General features: G+C 36.3%; 1 protein-coding gene across 1 annotated transcript in view; it reads left to right on the forward strand.

Annotated features, from left to right (window-relative positions):
- Nucleotides 1-11,542: 11,542 nt before the first annotated feature.
- Nucleotides 11,543-20,671, forward strand: part of LOC123534788 (protein HIRA-like) — a 32,299-nt gene continuing 23,170 nt past the window's right edge. The window contains exons 1-6 of the mRNA XM_053518921.1: nucleotides 11,543-11,704; nucleotides 16,848-16,910; nucleotides 17,336-17,446; nucleotides 17,727-17,817; nucleotides 19,468-19,556; nucleotides 20,443-20,538. Coding sequence (XP_053374896.1) covers nucleotides 11,665-11,704; nucleotides 16,848-16,910; nucleotides 17,336-17,446; nucleotides 17,727-17,817; nucleotides 19,468-19,556; nucleotides 20,443-20,538 — 490 coding nt within the window. The 5' untranslated portion in view covers nucleotides 11,543-11,664. The remainder of the gene's footprint in view (nucleotides 11,705-16,847; nucleotides 16,911-17,335; nucleotides 17,447-17,726; nucleotides 17,818-19,467; nucleotides 19,557-20,442; nucleotides 20,539-20,671) is intronic.

The following is a 20,671-nucleotide window of genomic DNA, read 5'->3' on the forward strand; positions in this document are numbered from 1 at the left end:
CGGAGACATCCGTCCAGCTGAATGGTTTCCTTTCAAAGTTCTTTAACACAAGTCGCGGTTGCCGTCAAGGCGATCCGATTAGCCCTTACATTTTTATCCTTTGTGCAGAGATTTTAGCTATAAAAATAAGAAATAACAAAAATATTAAAGGTATTGAGATTAATGGTACAGAATATAAGATAGCACAATTTGCAGATGACACTTCCTTATTGTTAGACGGATCAGATAATTCACTAAATTGCACTCTAGATGTTTTGCATGAATTTTCAATATACTCAGGTTTGAAAGTTAACTTTGAAAAAACTCATGTCATATGGATAGGTAATTTGAAGTATAGTACAAGAGCAATTAAAACAAAGTGGAAACTAAATTGGGGTTGTACATCATTTAAAGTTCTTGGACTTAAATTCCATGTTGACTTAGATAAAATGCTAAGTCTAAATTTTGATGAAAAGATAGAGAAATTGAAAAGATGTATTCAGTATTGGAAAAGAAGGGAATTAACCCCTATAGGACGTATAACCGTTGTTAAGTCCTTGTTATTGCCAATGTTAACTCACCTTTTTACATCATTGCCAAATCCAGACAAAATTGTATTAGATGCCATAAACAAAATGTTCAATGAGTTTGTATGGAATGGTACTCCTAGAATTAAAAAACACTGTTTTCATAAAAGATTATAAAGAAGGTGGTTTGAAAATGCCTGATATTGTTTCTTATGTGAAGAGCTTAAAATTGTCATGGTTTAAACGTGCTGTTAGTGGAAAAAACTTGAAATGTTATATACTACTGGATGATATTCTGAATATTGAAAAGTTGTTTAATTGTGGTAAAACATATATAGAAACTGTACATAGAATATTGACAAATGCATTTTGGAAAGATGTTTTGCAAGCTTATGTTGACTTTGTGCATGTATTACCAATTGACTGTATTGAAAGATTTCATGAAATGCCTTTGTTTTATAACCACAACTTTCTTATTGGCAATAAGCCGGTGTTTTTTAAAGCTTGGTATGACAAGGGGGTTAGATATGTAAAAGATTTGCTGGATACAAATGGAAGGTTTTTAAGTAGACAGCAATTTGAACAAAATACAGGATTGAAAATCAATTTCCTACAGTATGAAGGAATGCTTAAAGCTGTTAAAACATTTTATAAAAAAAGTACCAAGGGACAATAATATGAAAACAGAGTCTACCCCCCTGTTCCCTATAATTCCTTGTTATGTAAAACCTTTGATAACTTGTAATAAGGGAACTTCAGTGATGTATGATATATTTATAGACAATACAGATACTCCAATTTGCCAAGACAGGTGGAACGATATTTTTAAAATTGAACCAATAGAATGGAAATACTTACATAGCTGGGTGTTTATTCTTACAAAAGATACATATCTACAGTGGTTCCAAACCAGATTGATAACACAGAATATTAGCTACAAATATATTATTACACAAGATGAACATTACACCAGATTCTAATTGTTCTTTTTGTAAGACCGATACTGAAACTTTAATCCACCTATTTTGGGAATGTCCAATAATAGAAACGTTTATATTAGAAACCAAGAATTATGTTATAACTTTTGATCGAGACTTTCAGATTGATTGCAAAACCTTCATTTTAGGAAATTCTAAAAAGAACTTTGAACATTATAACATTTTTTGCCTGGAAGTAAAAAGATATATTTATATGTGCAAAAGAAAAGGTTGTATTCCATCCCTAAATGGATTGAAGGGAAGTCTAAAGTTAGCCTTGTCAATTGTTAAAGAAACAAAAATATCAGAAGATAAAAAGGAAAATTGGTCTTTGTTAAAAAGAATATGTGAATGAGTTTGTATTTATTTTGTATTTATTATAAGAAGTGTTAGTAAGCTGTACAGAACTTTACTTCTTCTATACCAGTGTACCAGTGTCTTAAGGTCTTAAGTTATACTTGTCTTGCTAGAATGTAATATGACTTTTCATTTGAATGTTTATCTCCTAACATATAAGGTACAATACATCAACATTATATTGCTTGTTTGATACAGATTAACTAGTGTCTTTTATTATGTGTCTTTCATATTTTGTATATATTGCACTCTTTGTACGGTGTGTTCCCGTGGAGTGCCCCGATCCACGCACACCTATGGACGGGGAAAATAAAGATGTATTGAAAAAAAAAAAAAAAAAAAAAAAAAAAAAAAAAAATTTCATCTTTGTCGTGTTGGAAATTCTGTGGAGTTTTCGCTTTTTCTATTTGATTGAATTTGTTTATGAAAGGTAATGAACTGTGAAACACAGCTCACGTCTGCTCAAGCGGAACTTTAGCATAGTAAATTGAAAAGATTCTATCATCCCAAATGACCAGAAAATATAATAAGACTGAGTCTAAGCACGGAGAGTCTTTAATTGTCGTGTGGCGGCTGTAAAATCTCCCAGTACTTTGTACCAGTTTTGTCATATTTTCTGATCCTTTTTTATCACGGAGTACATTAAATTTTACTGTGATAGATTCCGCTTAAGTAGATGCTATGGGGTGTGAGGGTGTTACACATAAACAGACTCAGTCAAACTTATGTTGATACTTTTTATCCCCTGGAGCTGCAGTTAAATAAAACTAACAACTCGGATACTACTTCTTCATTTCTAGATTTACGTCTCTCTATTTAAGACAATTTTATACATAGCAACATTTATGACAAGACGGGATGCTTTTAATTTTGGTATTGTAAATTTTGCCCATTTGGGGACGTACCCAGGCAACATCTTATGGGATATATATTTCTCATTTAATTCGGTTTGCAAGAGCGTGTAGTCATGTTGAGGATTTCAATGAACGTAATCAATATATTATAAATAAGTTTCTACAACAGGGCTACCGTTATTATAAATTGCATAAATACTTTGCTAAATTTTACTATCGTACATGTAATTCAGATTTGGTTTTAAAATACAATATAAATTTAAAGACGCTTCTGCGAGAAGGTATATCAAAACCCGTTTTTATGGGGATGTGGTTACAAACTTCGTAAGATTTTGGGTCATAGCAATTTTTCATTTATATCATAATCTAATAAAGTCATTAAACGATTTATCAAAAAGGCTATGATTTAACTGTTTTGAGACACACTGCATGTTTGGTGTTCAGCCCTTTTACAGTCGGACGGACGCTACGCTTTCCTCTTTGTGTTTGACGGAAGAGGTGGAGGACTCCATGATGTGTAGTTCTTAAATACCACAGGGACTGAGATATTTTGATTTCTGTCTTCTGGCCTGTTTCGTTGGGCCCTTGTTGCTCTGTCTTATACAAAAGCATTGAGTGCATGCGGTTTAGGTTCTTAAGGATAGTATTTATATAAATATGCAAGAGCATTTTTATGTTTTACATTACATGCCTTCTTTTGTATTTGCGTATGTTAGGGTTTCACCTGGTGGGGATAACTTTTATTTACACTGACCTGTGTCTTTGGAACATAGTGGGATAAGAGTGAGGTTAGGTGCACCATAAACTGGTTTAAGCTCCCCAGTGGTGGTTTTGCCACTTATCGTTCCAAGGCGGTGCCTCACTTGTTTATTTTGTCCTTACTAGTATGTGTTTGTGTTATGTGAGTGTGAGTTGGTCGTGTGTGCGTCCGCGTGCTGGGTTTACGTTTGGGGAGGCTGCGTTTTTAGAACGTGACTTTCTCTGTTTGTTTTTTTCCTATACCGCCACACGACATGACGATCCTGTTAGTTCAAACAAATACTTACTATTAATCTACACTGGGTGTGAGTCAAAACAGTTGATACAATCAGTAAAATCTGAGTCATTACCTCTTTTAATAAAACTTATTATAACTTTACATAATAAAGTAAGAAAATTCCAGTCATTCAAAAGGTTACGAAGTTTGTAAACAACATCCCGATAAAACTAGAGTTGTCACAGGAGTGACAAGCTCTACCCCCATAATAAAATACAAAAAAGTGAAAACTTCACAGGTCGCTCAACACGACAAAAATGAAAATGTTGCAGGCTCGCTTTGATTGAGTCTGTTCATGGACGGTAGTGGAAATGCATGCTACCGTCCACGCCCTCTAGCCCCGGGTTGAGCAGAACTCAAAGCCTTGTCACAGAAGTAAGCCAATGTCAAAGTCGAACCCCAAAATCAATAGGGGTTGTTTGCTGGTCTATCAACCTCCCTAATTCTCGTGATTCTAGGCCAAAGCGTTCTCAAGTTATGGTCCGGAAACGGTTTAACTGTTCCGGGTCAATGTGACCTTGATCTTTGACCAATTGACCTCAAAATCAATAGGTGTCGTCTGCTGATAATTACCAAACTTCCTATCAACTTTCATAGGCCCACGCATTCTCAAGTTATCATCCGGAAATAGTTTAACTGTTCCGGGTCACTGTGACCTTGACCTATTAAATACTGACCTCAAAATTAATAGGGGTCATCTGCTGGTCATGTCCAACCTTCCTATCAACTTTCATGATCCTAGGCCAAAGTGTTCTCAAGTTATAATCCGGAAACCGTTTAACTTTTCTGGGTCATTATGACCTTGACCCTTGACCTACTGACCTCAAAGTCGAACATGAACAGACTCAATCAAACCGAGTCTGCTATTCCTCTTCTTGGTTGCATTCTTTTCTTCCAAAGGGTCTTTTTACAGATTTTATTAACTATTACAACAACAATCTTTAAGTGCCGTTTGGCGGCTGTAAAAAGTCTCCCCGTACTTGGATTCAGTGTTGTTATATTTTCTGGTCCTTTGGGATCATGGAGTCCATTCAACATATGTGTAATAGAGTTCCGCTTAAGCCGATGCGAGGGGCTTGAGAGGTGTTGCACATTTCATTACCTCACATGAACAGACTCAATCAAACTGAGTCTGCTATTATTCTTCTTCTTGGTTGCATTCTTTGCTTTCAAACGATCTTTTTACAGATTTTATTGACCTGTATTTTATGATGTTACACCTGTGTGCCAAAATTTATGATTCTTGGCTCAAGCGTTTTCAAGTTATCATCCTGAAACCGTTTAACAGTTATGGGTCATTGTGACCTTGACCTTTGACCTACTGACCTCAAAGTTGAACTTGACCTGTTTTTATAATGTTACACCTGTATACAAAAAAAATATTTAAATCTGTCAAGCCTTTCATGAGTTATTGTCTGGAAACCATGAAAACCAACGACCGACAAACCGACCGACAAGTTCATACCTATAAACCCCACCCTCAAACTTCGTTTTGTGGGGGTATAATGGACATCACTATAAATGAGTAGATTTTTTGTATATTAAATTATCTTTTCATCTGGACTTTAATTAACATGGGTCTGCAATTTTCATTGTTTGCTTTCTTCCCGGTACTTCCGAAGGATCTACTTTTCAGATTTTAGAATAACTCCATAAAATGTCTCCAACACCTTCAACATGGCTACCACTATTATATTCTGCATAAAACTTAACTTTCGGACTCCAGATTTTTTGTTTTAAAATTTTATAGCAATCTCAAGGCACATCTGCGATAAAAATGATTTTGATAGGGATATTTTTTTAAAGAGTACGGGTCATTGAAAGTTTGCAAATGTTTTGGAAAGACTTTTAAACGTTTTACTATAAAAGATTATGACTCAACCCTTTTTGAAACACATGGTATGTTTGTTGTTCACCCCTTTTACATTTAGACACTACACTTTCCACCTGATTGTGTCTGACAAACCAGATGGACGATAGCCTTTTGGACAGTCCATAAAGCCCACTGGTACTGAACTGCTTGATACTTGTCTTCTGGCCTGTTTCGTCGTGTATTTAATAGTATTTCTCTTGTTGCTCTGGTTTTTGATACTGAGCTGCTTTTATCCATGTTTTCTGACATGTTTCGTCGAACAATTAACAATTTTTCTCTTGTTGCTCTGCTTTCAGTGTTGTTATATTTTCTGGTTCTTTGGGATCATGGAGTCCATTCAACATATGTGTAATAGAGTTCCGCTTAAACCGATGCGAGGGGCTTGAGAGGTGTTGCACATTTCATTACCTCACATGAACAGACTCAATCAAACTGAGTCTGCTATTATTCTTCTTCTTGGTTGCATTCTTTGCTTTCAAACGATCTTTTTACAGATTTTATTGACCTGTATTTTATGATGTTACACCTGTGTGCCAAAATTTATGATTCTTGGCTCAAGCGTTTTCAAGTTATCATCCTGAAACCGTTTAACAGTTATGGGTCATTGTGACCTTGACCTTTGACCTACTGACCTCAAAGTTGAACTTGACCTGTTTTTATAATGTTACACCTGTATACAAAAAAAAATATTTAAATCTGTCAAGCCTTTCATGAGTTATTGTCCGGAAACCATGAAAACCAACGACCGACAAACCGACCGACAAGTTCATATCTATAAACCCCACCCTCAAACTTCGTTGTGGGGGTATAATGGACATCACTGTAAATGAGTAGATTTTTTGTATATTAAATTATCTTTTCATCTGGACTTTAATTAACATGGGTCTGCAATTTTCATTGTTTGCTTTCTTCCCGGTGCTTCCGAAGGATCTACTTTTCAGATTTTAGAATAACTCCATAAAATGTCTTCAACACCTTCAACATGGCTACCACTATTATATTCTGCATAAAACTTAACTTTCGGACTCCAGATTTTTTGTTTTAAAATTTTATAGCAATCTCAAGGCACATCTGCGATAAAAATGATTTTGATAGGGATATTTTTTAAAGAGTACGGGTCATTGAAAGTTTGCAAATGTTTTGGAAAGACTTTTTAACGTTTTACTATAAAACATTATGACTCAACCCTTTTTGAAACACATGGTATGTTTGTTGTTCACCCCTTTTACATTTAGACACTACACTTTCCACCTGATTGTGTCTGACAAACCAGATGGACGATAGCCTTTTGGACAGTCCATAAAGCCCACTGGTACTGAACTGCTTGATACTTGTCTTCTGGCCTGTTTCGTCGTGTATTTAATAGTATTTCTCTTGTTGCTCTGGTTTTTGATACTGAGCTGCTTTTATCCATGTTTTCTGACATGTTTCGTCGAACAATTAACAATTTTTCTCTTGTTGCTCTGCTTTCAGTGTTGTTATATTTTCTGGTTCTTTGGGATCATGGAGTCCATTCAATACATGTGTGATAGAGTTCCGTTTAAGCCGGTGCTAGGGGTCTTGAGAGGTGTTGCAAAGTCCATTACCTCTCATGCACAGATTCAGTTAAACCGAGTCCACTGTTATTCTGTTTGGTTGGATTCTATGCTCTTAAAGGGTATTTTTATATTTTATTATTTTCTGCAAGGCATATTGACTAGGTGGTTTGAGGATTTAGGTTTTCCTTTATGTATCTTAATGAGCATTTCGTGTTTTACATACTGTGAGTTGAGTTATCAATTCGCATGTAAGGGATTCACCTAGCGGGGATAACTTATTCACACTGCCATGTTACTTTGGAAAGTAGTGAGTATAAAGAGTTAGGGTTTGCACTTTGCAATCCATCCATCCACCCATCAATCCATCCATCTAATCAAGCACACAAGCGCATGCGCACACGCATGCACACACGCACGCACTCACACATACGTTGCTGTTGGGGTTTGTTTTGGGGTTTGCCTTTCACTTTTTATTTTATTATACGGCAGCGTTGTTTGTGACGTGTGGCGGCCGTAAAAAGTCTCCCTGTACTTTCAACCAGAGCTGTTATATTTTGATCTCTTCAGAACGTTCAGCACAACATTTATGTTTGTTGTGTTATTGTACTGTTTAATTTTTCGGCCTGAGTGGTTCAATTACTCAAGCTTTAAAAGCTTTGGGTATTGTTTAATTACACCTTGGATATTGCCTGCTTTTTAATTTTGTCTTTTGGTAGTTTCTGTGATATGCAGGTCAATAACCACAGATCCCCTCTCTAAATTCCAGTTTGTTTAGGTCTACCCATTGTTTTCTCGTTTAGGGCACAGCCATTATTTTATCTGGGGACCATACGCCGTTTTTCATGGAATGCACTCTGTGCATCATTGAAGGTTCCATGTTGAGTTTTGCTCAATCCGGGGTAGAGGGCGTGGACGGTAGCTTGCACTTCCACTACCGTCCATGAACGGGCGCAATCAAACCGAGCCTGCAACATTTTCGTTTATGTCATGTTGGGCGACCTGTGGTTTTTCACTTTTTTATTCTATGAATGTGGATATTCCTTTGTGATCCTCATCCTTGATTTGATATACATGTTGTATATCGTTTATTTTTAAAATGTTATTTTTAAACTTGACCAGAGAGTTTTTAGCACTAGAAACGCTCGACCCGAATAGTTACATTGACCCCCGTTTTATTAGCTCACCTGTCACATAGTGACAAGGTGGGCTTTTGTGATCACCCTTCGTCCGTCGTCCGTCGTCAGTCCGTGCGTCCGTGCGTGCATCAACAATTTCTTGTCTGCACGATAGTGGTTTCATTTATGATTTTATTTTAACCAAACTTGCACACAACTTGTATCACCATAAGATCTCGGTTCCTTTCTTGAAGTGGCCAGATCCCATTATGGGTTCCAGAGTTATGGCCCCTGAAAGGACCAAAATTAGGTATTTTGACCCTGACTGCATAATAGCAGCTTTATTTATGATTTGATTTTTACCAAACTGGGATACAATTTGTATCACCATAAGATCTTGGTTCCTTTCTTGAACTGGCCAGATTCCTTTATGGGTTCCAGAGTTATGGCCCCTTAAAGGGCCAGAATTAGCTATTTTGACCTTGTCTGCACAATAGCAGCTTCATTTATGATTTGAATTTAATCAAACTTCCACACAACTTGTGTCACCATAAGATCTTGATTCCTTAGTTGAACCGGGCAGATCCCCTAATGGGTTCCAGAGTTATGGCCCCTGAAAGGGCCAAAATTAGCTATTTTGACCTTGTCTGCACAATAGCAGCTTCATTTATGATTCGATTTTAACCAAACTTGCACACAACTTGTATCACCACAAGATCTTGGTTCCTTTCTTGAACTGGCTAGATTTCTTCATGGGTTCCAGAGTTATGGCCCCTGAAATTCCAAAATTTGCTATTTTGGCTTTTGCAGCCATATAGAGACTTCATTTATGGTTTTATTTGATACAAACTTCCAAAATAACTTCAACAACAATAATGCTTGGATTCCATGACAAATCAGATCCAAGCGTAGGTTCCAGAGTTATTTTATATCTGATTACCTCCCCTGATTGTAATCAAAATGGATTTATATCAGTAAGTACTTATAGTACTTATTTGAAATTTCATTATTGTCATTAGTTGGAGTCAATCAGGGTAGATAACTATGGACTGATTTTATGTCAAATTACCTCCCTTTATTTCAAATTAAAATGGGTATATCTCTGTAACTAATGAAGATACTGATCTGAAATTTCATTTATGTCAACAGATTAATTTGGCAGATCCTTCTTTTGTTCGCTTACAATAATTTTTTTAATTACTTTCCTTTTACGTTACTATAAATAGCTTATATTTAGTAACTTTTTTATTATTGGCCGTAGGGAAAAACCAAGACCACTTTTCTGTGGTACAACATGGATGGTACCTCCAATTTTTAGGTGTATTTTGACATATCTGTACCTTGTAAGAATTTTTTTCTTTTTGGTTAAATTTCTTCCCATTACTGTCCTTATTTTTTCTGAGGACCTTCTTGTCCTCAAGTGCAATGATAACAGGTGAGCGATATAGGGCCATCATGGCCCTCTTGTTATTATTATTATTATTATTTTGATTTTTATCAAACATTCTCAGTATATTTCTATTTCCTAAATAGTGTACATTTCTAAGTTTTGAATAAACATGGCTTTCGATGTATTTTTATTAGCTACAGCAGAAGTTGTACAATATGTTCTCTAACTTCATTTTTGAGCCTCCGTAACCGAGTTATTAAGGCTGCTGACTTTGAATCACTAGTCCCTCACTGATGTGGGTTCGAGCCTCACTCGGGGGTTGAATTCTTCATGTGAGTAATCCATCCACCGGGCTTTCGGAAGGTCAGTGGTTCTACCTAGGTGCCCGCCCATGATGAAATAATGGACACCTGGGGTCTTCTTCCACAAGCAAAGCTAGAAAGTTCCTATATGACCTAAATTGTGTCGGTGCGACATTAAAATTCACCAGTTTTTAAACATTCTTTTTTAAAATTAAATCTCTTAGATGCACGGTGACCCCATCTTTTTTTCTTTCCATTTTGAAGCATTTTGTGTGTGTCAGTTTTCCATATTTATAAGAATTCAATTGGCCTGTAAAATGATTTTGCATATTAAAATAATAATAAATTTTACATCATTGAATAGATCATAAATTTCCCTGTGAGTTTTGAAAATGTCAGTCTTGTCTTATTGATCATTTGGTTGTGTCATTAATAAAATCTGTAAAAAGATTAAACAGACGTATGCCCATAATATTGATCAAAGGATCAAGAGATCTTATCGATTATTGATTATCGGTGAAAACCCACAGGCATACAGAGCAGATAAATGGATTAGTGGCTTAGGAATGTATTGGAAAATTGATAACAGTATTTATTTGAGATATGGCTCCAGGTATTAATGAGTTAAACTGCAAAATATTTTTAAAGTCTTAACGGTAGATTTTTTTTGGTAGATTTAAATACGTTTATTCCATTGACAATAAAGTGGGAGGGGATAATCATGTCACCATGTAAAAATGAAAGAGATTTGTTAGTGACATTTATGCTTATATGATACTGATATCACCTAGTTACCGGTAAGACCTGAAATCCTTATAACATTAAGAGGGATATCATATGTTTTATAAAGTACCACCATTTTTTTTTCAGTTTTACAAAATTCCAGAAATGTTTCCACAGTTGGTTAAGAAAATGCCCTATAAAATTAAAACGAGTTCGGTGACCTCTCTCTCTCTCCCTCTCTCTCTCTCATATTTTTCTTAGAAACTAATGTATTTCGAGTTCACAGAGTATGAAATAATCTTAACGTTAGAAGAAAAAAACGTTTAACTTTCTTTTATTTTTCCTTATCTTATACTTAACATGTTATCTGCTTTTATTTCACATTCTCGCTATCTACAAGGAACTTTTGTGGATATGTTTTGAAATTTCCCATTACTAATCATGGCACGCACTTCTGTCCATAACACGTGACAGAGAGAGAGAGAGAGAGAGACAGAGAGAGAGACAGAGACAGAGACAGAGACAGAGAGTCAGAGTGGTTGGAGTCATTGGCTTATAATCATCTGCCCCGCACAAATTTGGCTCCATAACCTTGCTTGCAGTGTAGAATTCTCCATGTGGCGAGGTAGTCCAGCTGGCATGTGGAAGGCTGGTTATCCTACTCAGGTACCCTTCAATGATGAAATTAATAATGCCCAGATGGACGCCTGGGTTTTTCTCCACCATCAAAATATGTAAAAACTAGAAATAATCGTAGTGAATCTAAATGACACACAGACACGTATACGTACGCACGCACGTAACATTGCGTTGCAACAGCTCTAATTGTCGTGTTTAATTTTCCTTTGGGTTCATTACGGTGACCCTCACATTCAACTCCGCGCTGATTTCAACTGGAAATACGAAAATATGTCAATTTGTTTATTTGATTTGACATAGCATTAAATTAAACAAAATGTAGATAGAATAGAAGGTTATATTCAAACTGAAGTGATGCGTTTGTTAAAGCCGGCGTGGGTAAATCACAAAGACGGTAATTATCAGTGTACCGGTAACCGGATAGGCACACATTTATTACCGGCGTATCAATTTGCAGTTTAAATAAAGTCCAGTTCTTTTGTTAAGTATGACACAAACATCTGTTAGAACACCTATATAATCCCAGTAAGATGTTCTGATATATGTCTTTGTGAGAAATTGTGTAAATAACGTTTTTTTGAAAGGGCAAAGACAAGTGTAGAGTCAGTGTACCCGGTTTCGCACACATTTCCTAAGAATACCTTCCTATCTAGCTAAAAATGATTAAATTTGAATTTACTTCTATATGTTTTAATAAACACGCTTATTTTGGTTCGAAACACGCTACTTTCACTTCCCACTACAATGACGTCATACCTCTTAGTGTACTTGATTCGGATAACATATTTTGACCAGTTGTTGCATTTAAGTGTACCCGGTTTCGCACACCCTGATATTTATAGAACTCAGTGATAACAATGCAGTTACTCAACAGAAAAATATTAATTAACTTTTTAACCATTTATAAAATTCAATTTAAACATGTATTTTCCAATAAAACATTCGAAACTGAAATTTAAAAGCAGTTTTGAAAGTGAAAGCTAGGTACCAAACCATATTTTTACTTCTAAAAGCAGAACAGGCTAAAACAACTGAATACATGAAACAAAAATGAAACAATAGAAGCTGTTGAATCACAAAAGACCCCCACAAGTCTAATTATTCGATTAAGTTCTCTGTTTTAATAAAAACGTAAAGCAAACAATCAAGTTGAAGGCATTTTGCAGGTTGGGAGAACTTCAATAACTGTTGAAATAGTTTTCATTTAGGTAAAGTAGTAGGTAAATACTTACCTGTATGATGGAATAGTGATTTTTCAATTTATTTTGCACCTTGTTATTGTTTGCATAGTCATTATTTTCATGAAACTTAATATTTTTCAGCTGACCTACTGGTCTCCATTGATATTGTTATTGTTTTCGTCTGCACTTACCAGAACGAGGCTTCAGTGGGGAAGGACCCCTTGTGTCAAATTATGTAGGGAATAACCCACTTTCGTGAAATAATAACAAAGAATTGTTGAATTTTCTGCTTTATTCTCACAAAGTACATGAATTTACTGGGTGTGCGAAACCGCGTACAGTGCGAAACCGGGTACACTGACTCTACTTCTAATCCAGGGGTCAGGTCCTAGTCTGTTGGAATCATTATGGTACAAACAAACTGTATTTTGACATATATACATGAGCGATGTGAACCATTAATTATGTGGCACACAGTAATGTAGTAGATCTACTTGGACTTGTATAAAATTAAAAGTTGTCAGCCAGTCTGAGAAACTTAGGTTTACAGATGATCTGTATGTTTTACAGATTAGTGTTTCCTGCAGGCCTTTTTAACATGACAGCACCATGCCCCTTTTGAAATGCTTCCATGCTACCCTTCAAACTGCCCGTATGTGCCATGTGCCCTTTATATTTATCTTAATAAGTGCCCTTTCAAAACCAGCCAGGGACCTGCCCGCTTAGCTCAATAGGGAGAGCCGAGATCTATGGATCACAGGGTCGTGAGTTCAGTCCCCGGCCGGCAGTACATTATTCGTGACGCTTTGATAAAACACATTATGTCTGAAATCATTCATCCTCCACCTCTGATTCCAGGGTTTTTTTTTACGACTAGGGGAAGAGGCCCCAGCCTGTCATTGGGGGAAGAAAATAGCGCGCGACAAGCAGTTTTGGGGGATTTTTTCACTCAGGGGGAAATTTACAATTATGCATAATAAACACTTTAAACTATGTTTTTATTACATATTCTTGGAACTTTTAGCAACTATACACACTGTCACTTAGCAATAGATGGACTTGCACTAATGTTCACTTATCATTGTAACAAGGTGGGTGGGGAGAGTTGAAATGCTCAGATCATTGAATATTTAAAGATCACATGCTTTTATTCACAAAAAATGCTTTAAAATAAGAGTTGCTTTTGCAAGAGTCATCATATTATTATTAAATGCATACTTTTGTTGGCTTTTTATTTCAATTGTACTAGAAAATCTTGTAAGAAAGGATAAAAAAAGTCCGAAAATCACGATCGCGAAAACGTGTGACAAATATGAAAAAAACGAAAGCAAGCATTAAAAATTCTTGATAAAATTTCATCTTTTCACCAGAACTATTCCATACTTATAATATCTGATTACTTAAAACATTTATATTTTATTTTGCTCTAGCAAAATACCTCGGCGAAGATAATAGATTTGCGTAACGGCCGACCGGCTTATTTAATCGAATCAAGCACATAAAATAATTACTTTAAATTAACAACACATATTACACAATACAGCATAAGCTGTTACCGCTAATTAACAAGAGGTACAAACACGATAATCTGACGCTGCATTGTTTATCAATCATCTATATTACATACTGATGATAACCACGTGTCAGTCCGCGCGTGGCGTGATTGACATCTGTCAGTAGCTAATTAACATACGACGCTCCGCCTACTGTCATACTTACGCTGGTGTCGACAAACAGTATGAAGTTCACTGGGATTTTGATTGACAAGGGGCAGAGCTTTCGAACTCGTTACGCATCAAAGAGTATTACCGCGAGACAAGCAGACGCCCACGGCATATTATGTGCGGGTCAGATACGAGTTTTATCGATTTTCGCTGGTCAAAACCGGAACGTCGGGTCCACTGAACGCTCTTCTAACATTTTTCTGCTATTTCTAAAGGTTTTCACACCCATTGAAAATTGTGAAAGACCGTCTGCAATTGTGAACGGGTCCGATATTCGGTCGGGAAAATCGCTGGGAGTAATCTCCATTGCTTTGTTTACGATTTTGGAGTGGGGAACTTCGGACGTAGGGGAATTTCGACTGCGGTAGGGGAAATCCTTGGCTGTGGGGGAAATCCTCGGCTGGGGGACGAGGCCGATATTCGGCCTCTGCTATAGAATAAAAAAAACCCCTGGATTCATGTGGAGAAGTTGGCAATTACTTATGGAGAACAGGTTTGTACTGGTACAAAATCCAGGAACACTGGTTAGGTTAACTGCCCGCCGTTACATAACTAAACACTGTTGAAAAACGGCGTTAAACCCAAAACAAAACCAGCCAGGATAGCCGATGTAAGCCTGGCATGTGTATTGTACCGCTGATTATCGGCTTCAATCCAATCAAGAGGTGAGGTTGGCAGGCATTTTAATCAGCCGTGAGTATAGGATGTGTGCCAAAATGTTCAAATTTCAATCTCGTATAAAACCATTTTGCGCGAATGTATTTTATTTTTCTTTTGTAAATTAATTATGTTACATATGATAGAATTCTGGTAAAAAACCCTCAAAAATACTTTTAATTATAGGAATACAGGTGTATTATTCTGATTATGGAAAGTTTATTTGGTCAGATGTCTTGTCTACACATTTAACTTTTCTGTACAATAAGAAGCCGAAGTTTTGATGCAACGCTTACATCTGTCTGTCAGTCTAGTAAGGACTGCAACATTTTCAGCTTTGGGAGTCCCAGGGCTGCATCTTAAAATTGCTAGTAAGAACCCCAGTGTAGCCAATCACGTGATCGCGTTACGTCATTTTGAGCTCGAAAGTGAAAGTTGAAAGGTAAACAAAAATTGTAAATCAGGGCGTAAGTTTTTTATTCAATATATTGTGTTAATATCATGCACATGATTCGAAACCTACTTGGAAGTGCTACCCCCGGTACTACGATTTCCCCACCAAAACATTCTCGTTTTAAAGTTTTTCCTGTTCAACCACTTTCGACATAGCAAGCTCTGAGGTATTGATTGCAAGTCAGTTGAACAGGAATAGCGTTAAAACGAGACGGTCTCCTTCCATCCATCTGTCCGTAACACTTTCCTGTCCGCTCCATATTTCCTAAACCCCTAGAAGGTTTTTCATGAAACTGGTCAAATGATCACCTCATTTAGATTATGTGCAGAACCCATGAGTGAGCCTTGTCGGCTCAAGGTCAAGGTCACAACTCAAGGTCAAAGGTTTGAGCCTTCCATTTTGTGTCCGCTCTATATCTCCTAAACCCCTTGAAGGAATTTAATAAAACTTAGGCCAAATGATCACCTCATCAGACAATGTGCAGAACACATGAGTCAGCCATGCCGGCTCAAGGTCAAGGTCACAACTTAGGGTAAAAGGTTTGAGCCTTCTATTTTGTGTCCGCTTTATATCTCCTAAACCTCTTGAAGGATTTTTATCAAACTCGGGTCAAATGATCACCTCATCAAGGCGATGTGCAGAACTTATGAGTCAGCCATTCTAATTCAGTCAATATCTTTTTCGTATGCACCCATTTTAACAGTTAATGGTACTTTCCAGATAGAACGGTGGACAAGTTCATTATAGAAATTTAGCAGGGTAAGGGTTAACAATTAATTACTTGAGTCAGGAATGAGATACAACAATAACATTTCTATGCTTGTTGTATCTATACTTCTGAGTAGCATGATTTGATGCAGTCATATATGTAGAAGATATCATGACCCAAATGTTTCTTAAGACAGGGCTAGAATTTTGTCCACTAGTGTTATCAGTTAAAACTGTGAATGACGGACAACGGACACAGTGTTGTTTCAATTGCTCACATTGAGAACTTTGTGAGCACTCAGTTATTTTGCTCAGTCATAAAAGCTTTTCATTTTATTGAATGTGTAAGTTTATTTTATTTTATTGTTTAGCAGTCTGTGGTACTCGCATTTTGGATTACCAGTATTGAATTGGTTGAAAAAAAATTGAATTGGGAATGGGACTGTATTATATCCTCTTGGACTTCTATAATAAACACAGATTGTTGCAGTTCAGTTATGGGTAAACTTATGGTTTATTAATTCAGAACCACTCACAAAAGACTAGGTTTTAACCCTTGTCATGCTAGACATGACTGATTCTGCCTTTGCGACCAGTGTAGATCATGATCAGCCTGCACATCCATGCAGTCTGATCATGATCTGCACTGTTCGCCATTCAGTCAGTATCTTTTTGGTAAGCTCCCCTTTTAACAGCTAATGGTACTGTCCAAATTGAAAGATGGACAAGTTCATTGTAGAAATTTGGCAGGGTAAGGGTTAAAGATTAATTTTATAGTTCTGTGGTGAGTGAAATGAATGTTTCTGTTTACAGGGAAGCCCATATTCTCCATTGATATTCATCCAGATGGCTCCAGGTTTGCAACAGGTGGACAAGGTATTTCAAAATATTCTCAATTACAGGAAAACAGAACGTATTGATAATTTTATGCAAATTGGTTTTAATGAAACACTGATGAAACATGGTAAAACATTCTGTCCAACTCCTGCTTTAATGTCAATTTTTTGTCACATGCTCTCGAAAAACACCTTTTGTGTTCAATTTAAATCTTTTCACAGATGAATCTTGCAATTGTGACTCAGACTTCCTCAAATTTTAAGCCAGTACTGAATATTTAGCATATATGTTGTTAAATTTAAGTTATGCAGATGTTAAAGCTATTAGATCAGTTTGAAATGTTGCAGACTAAATTGATTTAAGAATTAATACTGGTTTGCTACCAGCGACCCTAATCAGATACAGAAGGTACAAAACATAGAAAAATGGAATGCAAAAACAGTATTTGTATTCGACATTTTCAGGAGATGATACAGGGAAGATTATTATATGGAATATGGCTCCTGTCCGAGATGAGAAAGCTGAGAAGAACGAAGGTGTTCCAAAAATACTCTGTGAGATGGACAATCACCTAGGTAACAGAGATGTTGTTTAATGTTCTGTGGCTATGTTTCATTTGATATACTATGTTTCTTTTTCGTTTTAATGACTGTCAACTTTACACTGTATAGACTGTGTCTACCTCTCATTTTACAGACTGTGTCTGTTTTAAATACCCAGTCTACTTTTCGCTTTGTAGACTGTTCACTTTACTTTCACCTGATAGAGTTTGGTTTCATAAAAGATCTTTATTTCATTCAAAATAAGTGAAGTTGGGTGAAATAATATAGCTCAGTGTATAACAATGTTTTCCAGCATGTGTGAACAGTGTACGATGGTCTACAAGTGGACGATACCTGGCCTCTGGGGGAGATGACAAGCTTGTCATGATCTGGCATATAACAAAGTAAGTTCTATAATTTGATGGAAGTCATAGTAAATTCTTTTCCTAATAGCATGTTGATTTATTTTCTCTAATGGTAATTAATATGTCTATAATACTATTGAAACAAAATTGTGGGAATTATATAATGGCAGTTTTCAAAATAACCTACTATGAAGTCATTAATATTCACTGGGAAAGGAGGGAGGGTAGCTAATTTTTGTTGGTATGTCAAAGCACAGAAGTAAGTCCTAATGAACAATATTCATTTTCTGTGAATTCAGATCCCCACAAAACAGACATTTAAGCCAAAACCATGAAATGTCATGCTCACAAAATTATATGAATTTACAGTATTCAGCAAACAAAACCTTATGGCATTTGTCTCTTTAGCCTTTGATTAACTCTCATTTGCCAATGCAGTAGCGGCTTACTGTATAAAACAGCCACTTTCCTTAAGCAGGCAGGCAGCTTATTTCCCAAATTGATATTATTCTAATATCAACTTAGCCACCTGTCTTAAACAGCGAGTTTGCGTTCCTTCCTTGTTTGGCTGCTTACTACAGTTATAACTGCATTGTCAACATTTTGTCAGTTGATATATCAGTATGAAATGTTCATTCATTAATCAGTGACAACCCAAATTTTTAGCTCGACTATTCATAGAATAGTGAGCTATTGCACTCGCCCATGCGTCGGCGTCCGCATCCGCGTCTGCGTCCCGATTTTGGTTAAGGTTTTGTATGTAAGCTGGTATCTCAGTAACCACTTGCGGGAATGGATTGAAACTTCACACACTTATTCACTGTGACAAACTGACTTACATTGCACAGGTTCCATAACTCTATTTTGCTTTTTTACAAAATTATGCCCCTTTTTCGACTTAGAAATTTTTGGTTAAGGTTTTGTATGTAAGCTGGTAACTCAGTAACCACTTGTGGGAATGGATTGAAACTTCACACACTTATTCACTGTGATGAACTGATCTACATTGCACAGGTTCCATAACTCTATTTTGCTTTTTTACAAAATTATGCCCCTTTTTCGACTTAGAAATTTTTGGTTAAGGTTTTGTATGTAAGCTGGTATCTCAGTACTTACTAATGGGAATGGATTGAAACTTCACATACTTGTTCACTATCATGATCTGACATGCACTAAGCAAGTCCCATAACTCTACTCTCTTTTTTTTCAAAATTATGCCCCTTTTTCGACTTAGCAGTTTTTGGTTAAACTTTTGTATGTAATCTGATATCTCAGTATCCACTAATTGGAATGGATTGAAACTTCACACACTTGTTCACTGTCATGATCTAACATGCACTGTGAAGGTCCCATAACTCTACTTGGCATTTTTACAAAATTATGCCCCTTTGACTTAGCAGTTTTTTGTTAAGTTTTTGTATGTAAGCTGGTATCTCAGTATCCACAAATTGGAAAGGATTGAAACTTCACACACTTGTTCACTGTCATGATATGACATGCAGTACAGAGGTTCAATACCTCTACTTTGCATTTTACAAAATTATGCCCCTTTTTCAACTTTTGTATTCATTCAATTGACAAGGCTGTTGAATAGTCGAGCGTTGCTGTCCTCCGACAGCTCTTGTTTATAAACCTCTACATTCAATTCCACATACTTATTTTATTAAAGTCACTAGCTTTGTTGTTTAGGATTGGTGTTGGAGGAACAGTGTTTGGTTCAGACTCAAAGATTGTAGAGTCATGGAGACCTGCTCATACACTGCGAGGGCATGCTGGAGGTCAGTTTTCCATTCATACAGTTGTCTTAACCTCATTTTTGTTTTAAACTAACTGAGTTTTAAATTGTTCATAATTTTGAAGTTTCTTATCTTTGGAAAATACTATGCATGCTGCTTAGAAAAGGTACCCAGTGTTTTGAATTGTTTAAAAAAAAAACTTTTTTTATATGAAAGAATCGGCAGTAAAAACTATTTACCAGGCTCAAATAGCAGTACTTTTATGATATTCAGTGTCTAAAAATTACCTTTCATTGCAGAAATGTATGACATGTCATTGTATCTTACATGCATTTGCCCAAATTTCTATACAGCAGCAGTAAAAAGTTCATTGTGTTATCCATGTAATTTAGGATGGTAAACCTCTGCGAATAGCATCTCTGTGATACCATTTAATTTCCTGGGCATGATTTTTTTGTTCTGGACAAAACTGCTGTTTCACTGGGATATAAACTTATGAAGACAAAATAATGGTAATTTTAATTGTTGGTTCACTTGGTTGGGATTTAATTTTATTGTTTGGCACAACCCTTAAATCCTAGAAAATCAGTCCCCATGAGTATTTATTTTTTTCCACAGTACACTTAGAAGAGCCTTTAACCCTTAGCCTTCTGGCGGCAAGTGATTCTGCCTTTGCGACCAGTGCAGACCAAAATCAGCCTGCACATCCATGCAGTCTGATCAAGGTCTGTACTGTCCGCTATTCAGTCAGTAAATTTTCAGTGAATACCCCTTCAAATGACCAATGGTACTGCCCACAATGAATGATGGACCAGTCCATTTTAGAAATATAGCAGGCTAAAGGTTAGGATAAAAGCTAAAGGGAAGAAAGAAAAGTTAGCAGATCTTTAACATTAAGTTCAAATTACTTGGTGTTTGTTGTTTACAGATGTGTTGGGTTTGGCATGGTCACCCGGAGATGTATGGTTGGCAACATGTAGCATCGACAATACAATCATTGTGTGGAATGCTGAGAAATTTCCAGGTAACAGTGGCAGTTTTGCCTTACTTTGACACTTATAAGCAATTACATAGGAATAAAAATGGTTTTTGTCATTGATTGTTGGAGCCTCATAAATATAACTGATGTGATAAATCTTTAAAGTTATCTATCTTCA

The sequence above is a fragment of the Mercenaria mercenaria genome, chromosome 12 (assembly GCF_021730395.1).
Source record: "Mercenaria mercenaria strain notata chromosome 12, MADL_Memer_1, whole genome shotgun sequence".
In the NCBI taxonomy this organism is placed as follows: domain Eukaryota; kingdom Metazoa; phylum Mollusca; class Bivalvia; order Venerida; family Veneridae; genus Mercenaria; species Mercenaria mercenaria.